Raw genomic sequence first — 8,524 nt, 5'->3', positions numbered from 1 at the left:
TCTAGTTCTGTAATTTTTTCTGAAAATATAGATGAAAGCACTTTACAATTACTTATCGTCTTCTTAGAATAATTACCTATTCAATACTACTTAGACGTAGTGGCTCGTAGTATTGGGCCCTTCCCAATGAAAAAATCAGTGCGTGCTTGGTACACAGTATTATTTCTTCTTATAAGCTTTAATTATTAGAGTTCGGAACCAACGTTAAGCTATAGGTCCATGTCTCATAGAACCTCGGTGTTAAAAAGGAATGTGAAATTCTTGACTAACAAAATTTAATTACAAATTGATTTTTGCGAGGTTGCACTACTGTATATAACATATGGAGACTTAACTTTGATCAACAAAGTCCTTAACGATTAAATAAAACCAGTATATTTATATTAATTCATTTTGACGAATCTTGGTATATACAGGGAATACATTAAATTGAATTAATAATTTACTTCCTATGTATAATCTTCCTACTTGCTTCGCCTTTATAAAGTATGATCTCTGATTCAAAAAAGTAAATTCAGAAATTGGCTATTTTTAAAACCTGATACTGATTTTCATACGAAAGTTTAACATGCTATTTAATAATAACTGGTGCAACAAATCTATATCTAATCGTTTAGTTTGCACTTAATACATAAGTAACACACACCCAAGCTCACATAAATTTAGCTAACGATTTTAAAAGCAACAAGACAGCAGACTATAAAATCTCTCGCACTCGAATTGCATTTCACAGTGTTGACATACTCTGATATTGCGATTAAACAGAAGCCGAAGCTAGATCGTGGAAGATTTATATGAATTACTGGTATGCCCAAAACTTTCAGCAATTGTTACGGTAGTTAATAATTTATTTATTTATTTATTTTTTTTTTTTTTTGTCTCCTATTTCTTGAAAATTTCCCTGAAATACGATTGAATATTTAAAAGAAAGAGTGAAAGGTATGCTGGATTTAAAATAACATAATTGTGCTGAGTATGATAGCATTGCCACTGAAACATTTTCCGAATGAACTCTTTGCCAGGTTGTTTGAGCGACTGAGAACCGCACATAACCACATGCGCGCGTCACTTCCAAGTAAAGAGTTCCACTGACTTGTTTCACCCGCGTTAAGACATATTTCTTGATGACTCTTTGTAGCCTGTTTGAGGAAGACAGAATTTTAATTTCCCAGTTTTGAAAAATAAAACTATTTACAAATTAGATTCTACCACTATTGCTATTAACCAAGCTATTGCCGACCCTATTATTTCTATATTTTTCTACAACATGAAATGTATATTGATTCTTATTAGGAAATTTTAAAACTATGATCTTTTAATTTGAAAGAGGAGACACTGTCTCACTGTCTCATAACACTCTACGCTACTGATGGGCACTTAATACTATGAAATGGGTTTTATAATACTATACTAATAAAATAAAACCATACGAAAGTTTTTTTTACACTGTGTTGAGTTTTATTTATTATCTTAAATTGTTTTCTTTTATTTATTCATTTATTTATTTTATTTCTTTTACATAACACAGTGGTGACAAATATTGCACCTACAGGGAGAAACATAGCATCACATTTAATAAAAAAAAATAACAACAACAACAATAAACATAGCTGTCACATCATACAGACAGACAGACCTCTTGAAATGTATACATATATATATAAAAAAAAGCAAGAAAAATGGGGGAAAAGAAAAAAAAGAAAGGATATATTTAATCTCATTCCCATGAGCCAGCCGAGATGCCAATATAATATAATTTTTTAAAAAATCATTTGTTTTTCATTATTTTTTTACGTTTGTCTAAAGCTTCTCATTTTAAAAATTTACAAGAGAGTTCATGAATAAAGAAATTTACTTTTTATATATAAATTATTAATGTATGATGATTTAAAAGAAAAATACACGCATCACATTGAAATCAGGAGACTTTGAATGTTTTAATAATTTCAAATATATAATATATATATCCTTCTTCAAATGATAAGTGTTGATTTTTTTTTACATTAATTAAAATAAAGGAATAATCTAATATTCGTAATTAACAGATAAACATTTCATAATACCTATAATGATAATAATAATAATAATCGAACAACACGTGCTGCAGAATATTTCCTTTACAATATACGTATATAAATTCGTAAATATACTGCATGATGGTTGGATGCACATCTAAAATGGCCAACCTAAACCATATACCTTTTTCGTTTCAAACATTCCTTTCGACGTAAGAAATAAATAAATCTAGAAATAATTATAATTTCATATTCTCATTAAGACAACACATTGTATTTCTGCTTTCAGCAGATGACTAATAGAAATTATCAGGAGAGACATACATCTTATTAAAAATTGATATGTTAACTAGAAGATATATTTGTTTTAATAATATCTGCAATTCTATTTTCTTCTAAAGAATCATACGATTTTTAAATCTCTTAGGAAACGTTCTGTATCTACATATTTGATTTTCTGTCATGGCCAATTCTTCGAGAGCATATTCGAGTATTTCTAACCATTCTTACAACCTTGCACCGACCTATATTTTGTACTGATACATTTGTTTATTGTAAATAGGTGTCAATCCTAAAAGCAGAATTGTAAACAGAAAACAGAGTTAACAGTACCACACTGTTGAAGTTAACAATTTATATTTTTGGTATACACTTGTAAATCGTGATGCAATACTTTTTTAAACATATATTTGATTCTGATTTTTTAAAGTGACATCAGTAAGGAATACTCAATCAAACCACGACATTTTTAAAAAAAAACAATTAACAACCAATATAACGAAGTACCTACACAACAACATTTGCAATCAATTTTTATTTTTACTAAATTTAGAACTACAGTAAAACCTGTCTAAGCTGGATAACATTGCTTTCGTAAAATGATCAGCTTACAGAGTAGGAATATCATATGTATATATCGACATGAATTCATAGGAATGTGGACAAAATAAAAGAGGTGGTCAAACCTGTATATTAACTACTATTCCGATGTCGTCGTAAGAAACAAATAATTTTAACGAACTGTTAAATTTAAGTATAAATAAAAGCAAATTCTGAAAGTGTTTCTGGCGTATTATTAAATGATTTATAATATCTGTGCTATTAACAGATTGGAAGAATATTGATAATGTTTGGGAATACAACAAAGCAAGTAAAGTTCGTTTTAATTTTCACACTCTTCTTCTAAAGATCTTTCAATATCTATTGTTTAAAATTCGTATTAAAAAGTTTACACAGTCTATAAATAACAATAATTTCATCAAATGAAATTCTCCTTCAAATCTTTGCCTGAACTTCAATGTGAAAGATGGGGTTCTAAAAGAAATCAATTATAGATTTTTATACACGACTTATTAAATAGTTGTACAATATTTTGCTCACAAAAAAAATCGCTTTTATTTAAAAAAACAGCAATTACTAACAATTGCACTTCTTAATAAGAACAAACATATTTGCAATTGAATTGTAACGTATTAGATTTTTAAAAAAACGAAGTATAGTAACTATTTTGAATACGTTTTGTTTATATACATATATGTATGTATAATCAAGTGATCAAATCCCCAGCTCTAAGCGTGTGTTGTACCAAAAGGTATTTTTGTTTCTTTTATGCTATCAACATAACATCAAGCTGCTCATTATTTCATGTGTGTTTGAAAGAATACATATTAGAGACATTTATATATATCCTTCAGAGGAATGTATATGAACAGAGCATATAAAACGTACAAAAAAAGAGAGAAAACATCACATATTCATATATACACATTCAAAACCACATACAAATTAATTAAAAAAAATGAATATGAAAACGCATCTCTTTACAATCATACTAAAGTAACCCACATACACTAATCTTTGACTTCAAGCCAATGATAATGAATAAATTAAAAAAAAGAAGAAGAAGAACTCAAAGAAAGAAAAAAAAATCGTAAATGTTAAATTCTTTTGCATAAACTTGTTGAAGTAATTGAAATCAAATTTTCTTCTGTTGGCTGCAGCTCCGTATAGGCTCTACAATTCACCTCTGGGTTCATTTTCTTTCAATGTATGCCTAATGACAAGCCACTCTTAAATACTATTTGATTACATTAAGAAGTTAGGTTAGGCGGGTTTTCTTGTTTATTTCGTTTTGAAAATGGGGTTAAAATTAGCCACTAGATATAAACACTGAAGAAATATTATGATTAAACCCGTAAAACAAGAAATGCAGATCTTCAGCGGTCAATGAGATATTGGAATTTAATCGCGAAAAAGCTTCCAATAACAAAATTACTTCCAGGAGTAAAGATAAATCATATGTAATGGCTACTTTAACGGAATTACACTATACTGTGTTTTGTTCCCTTAGTAAATAAGCTTCCGATTAATCCATGCATTTTACACTATTTAAAAACCTATGGAACTGTAGAGTGAATAAGTTAAAGTCAGGTTGCTTCTTATTATAAATTTTACTATATTTAGTTAGAACATGATTCTCAGCATGAACATATAACAATCAAAGGGGAACATATTTCACAAAATCGTTCAAAAAAGAAAATACATACAAAAGCACTAAACCAAGACAGTTTTCAAGTGTCGGACAGCTCGTCGATGGAGTATAGCAAAGAGAAAAGATAAAGAATATTGAAGATAGAAAGCTGATAAGATGCCAAATGACTGACAAAGACACAGATGAGATATCTTTCTTAATAATCCTTACATTTTCCCTTCGCATCGTTACACTCCATTGACGAGCCATAGAAAGCTTGAAAGCTAAAAGTCTTTATTCAGTGTCTTTAGTGAGTGTTTTGTTTGTTCTAACAAATTATGTATAAATTTTGAATAATTTTAACACGAAGGAAGACCGCAACAATTATTCAAGACATCCTGTTTTCTAGTTTATAATGAGAGGAAAATATATGGAAGAAACTTCAATCGTGTTGAAGAACGTTGTTTTCAGATGACAGTGTACGAGCCAAATTGTTTACTGTAATGTTTTTCAGAAATGTGTCACCAGCAAAAATGAGAATACACACCCTACATATACTTTTATCAATAGCTTTGAAATTAATTAATCAATTCTAATTTTAATTTCCTTTAGTGTATAGGGAACAAAATTCTCAGTACAGTGCTGAAATCTATATTCTAATTGGTTAAACTAGCTGAAAAATAATCAGGGTATGTACACCTGAATTATTAAACTATGTTTCAATATTGTATACGAGTAGCAACTTTTGGATTGTTTTACAGATCTGGTAACACATCATTTATTGTTAATATTATTATGATTATAATATATTGTAACTTTCAAATACTAAACATATAGCCATTTCGCGACAATCAAAACTAAATTTCAACGTTTTTCGAAACACAGTAAATGTGCAACATGTGATGCAATGTAGAACCTATACGAAAACTGAGCTCGCAGTATTTTTTTTTTCAATTTTTACTCGATTTTACATACCATAAGTGATGGTTGACAATGTAATGACATTAATTGAATATTAAACTGAAAAAAAAAAAACCTGCTAATTTGCATCTAAATGTTCATTTCTTGTTTTGTTTGAGAATAATACTGACACCATTCTCGATACAGACTCACTTGGCTATGAAATACCCTTTCATCTTTACACAGAAATGCAACTGGGATGAAACTTATATAGTTTAAATATACGTACGGTTTATATGTATATATTTATATATAAAACAAGCCATACAGACGAACAACATAAGCACCCAAGAACTCGTAGCAGAAGCTGACACACTGAGAATATAGAATAATACAACACATGCAACTTTAAAGTTATTTGAGCACTGCACATGTGTTTGTATATATTTAATTTGGATATTTTTTCTTCGAGTTTGCAGCACAAATTCTTTTTGAAACAAAGTCACTACAAGCAGATCCAGTTTTTATTTAGCTGTTTGTAAAATCTGATCTAATTTTTATTTAGCTGTTCATAATACAAGCTAGGAGAGATCTTCACACCACATTCCTGTGGATAACATGTTCTTTTAATATATATATATATTTATTTATTTTTGGCAAAATTTATTTCACCTACATACGTATGATAATATAAAAATGGCTTAATTTTTTGCAACACATTTACACTTGAATCTTATTTTACATGTTATAATAATTATTATTTTTTCTCATATTTAATATATTTAGAGTATAAACAGTTTTTTCTTTGTTTTCGGATTGCACTTTGAAATTGGTTGCAAAATAGCACAATTAAAATTAAAAAAAAAAAGCACCGAACCCCAGGAATGTATTATCTAATCACAGCAGAAAAAAATTACATACTCTTATTCTTCCGAAATTTATGTATATATAGGTATGTATATTTATTTATATATATATATGTACAGAATTTTCCTGCTCAACTGAATAATAATTATATATGTATATACATGTATGGTGAATATTTGCAATAACTGGTAACACTGTTTTCGCTGTTTGTACACAAGGAGTCACTTTTAAAGTTTCCTAAGAACATAGTTCTTTCTCCCTTCTAAATTTTCACTGTGCTCCTTGAGTAAAATACGCTTGATATAAGGAAAGAAGAAGAGAGCATAACGTGCCGTATTTTATATACTAAGTACAAACGTAATATCAACACTGTTTTCACTACGATGCTGTAGAATACCAATTTGTACCATTTTTAAGAGCGTCCGGATAAGCAGTTGCTTTATTAGCTGTAGGGTGATAAAGGTGGAAGCCTGTAGAATGATGGGCATAAAACTGTGACTGATCAGCTAACGTTGATGCAGCATATTGAGCGTCTAGTCCGGGTACCGTGGCTCCCGGATGAACAGCATACACTTGGGGTTTGAGCGGTAGCGGTTGAGCTGGCGAATCTCCTAAATACTGATGCCGTAACGCTGCCGCGGCGGCTGCCGATTCGGTTGCCGAATACACTGGGCTCTCGGCGAAAGAATGCACTTTTTCTCGTGGCGACACTGACGAAGGTGGAGTCATTGCTGAATGATAGTCAGTGTAACTAGGAGTTGCTGAATACGATACAATACTCGTAAAACCATCATGCGACGTTGCCTTTTGCGGAAGAACAAACTGAGCTGCTTGCTCGTTATAACCTTCACTACCGGGTGGTGTCGGCAATGTACCTTGCATGTCCGAATAATAAGTTGGCCTACTGGCGTGAACATTTGCACGAATCACACTCTCCCTATTAGCATACAGTTGACGCAGAAGTGCTGACGCAGGTAAAGGTGCCGTTGGTTGTTGAGCGCCGATCCACTGAATGGTACTTCTTTGTTGCTTCAAAAGCGCGTCGGCACTAAAATCCGTCGGTTGATCGGCAGCATCTTTTAACACTGGAAGATGTTTCGACATCGCATGTTCAAGGTCTTTAACAGACGTACCATGATCACCCGTTCCCGAACAGTCATAGGCACCATTAAATGTCTTTTTCCAATGTGCAGAGTCATTACTTTGATCGGTATCATCGCCTTTAGGACTCGATTCTGCCACAACGTTACTGTTCACTGCGTTACTTGAAGTCACTGGAGCTGGGACGGAGGAACTACTGATACTAACAGAGTCCGGGCTTAGAACAGAGCGTTTCACGCACACCACTTCCTCCTCCGAGCTTGAACTGGTGTCCTCCCGAGTAAGCCCCTCATCCATTTTCCTCTTTTGAGCTCGCCTTCTCGCTTCCACTATGACTTCTTTGCTTGCATCATCTTTCAGTCCTCTCACACTCAAGACAGAAGCCATCTGAAACATAGAACAACACAAATATTATATATATATATATACTACATAATCTTATCAAAATATATTACAGAATAAATACAATATTATTGTTATGAATTGAAAGAGAACTAATGTTTATTGCAAAATTATGAATATAGCATGCGGGTTATTGAGGATAATTTTGTGTTTAGTTTCTGGTTAATGATGATGGAAAGAAGTCTAGAGGCATTCTTATATGGTTTTGTGTGAACGTTGAATTTACATGATCTATCAGATTAATTAAGTATTACATGTATGGATATTATTAGAAAATGAACGATAAACCTAGTGGGCCAAGAGTTGTCAGATTTCTGAAATAAAAAAGAGAACACTTGGTCCCTTCACACTAAAATGTTCTGTGAATGCCTGTATTTAAGTTTATAGTAACCTTCTGTATTACATAAATGTTTTTAAAATAATAATAAAGGCAATATAAAGAGAAATTGGTATATATATATATATATATATATATATATATATATATATATATATATATATATATATATATGACTCACACACAAAAAAGCAGGTTTAGTGATTTTTGTCACCTTAAGTTGTTTCGATTGGTGTCTTGATACTTAAAAAATTGCTACACATCGTAGCACACAAACACGTTTCAGATTCATTATCACGACTTTCACTATTTTTTACCTAATTTTGTACAAATTTGAAGCTCTGCTATCACTGTTATCAACATTGAGACTATTCCTAGTATCTGTTCTCACTTATTATTTCATTTTTGAAAATATTCTCTCAAATTTACCAT

General features: G+C 31.0%; 1 protein-coding gene across 6 annotated transcripts in view; it reads right to left on the bottom strand.

Moving 5' to 3' along the window:
• Window positions 1-2,768: 2,768 nt before the first annotated feature.
• trh (PAS domain-containing protein trachealess) overlaps window positions 2,769-8,524 on the bottom strand; it is a 941,131-nt gene continuing 935,375 nt past the window's right edge. For all 6 annotated transcript variants that reach the window (XM_081758675.1, XM_081758674.1, XM_081758676.1 and 3 more), the window contains one exon: window positions 2,769-7,740. In XM_081758675.1, coding sequence (XP_081614801.1) covers window positions 6,631-7,740 — 1,110 coding nt within the window. In that variant the 3' untranslated portion in view covers window positions 2,769-6,630. The remainder of the gene's footprint in view (window positions 7,741-8,524) is intronic.

Source organism: Thermobia domestica, chromosome 5, assembly GCF_964235325.1.
Source record: "Thermobia domestica chromosome 5, izTheDome1.hap1.1, whole genome shotgun sequence".
Lineage (NCBI taxonomy): Eukaryota > Metazoa > Arthropoda > Insecta > Zygentoma > Lepismatidae > Thermobia > Thermobia domestica.
The sequence above is the reverse complement of the archived record's forward strand: the minus strand, read 5'-3'. Positions and strand labels throughout refer to the sequence as shown.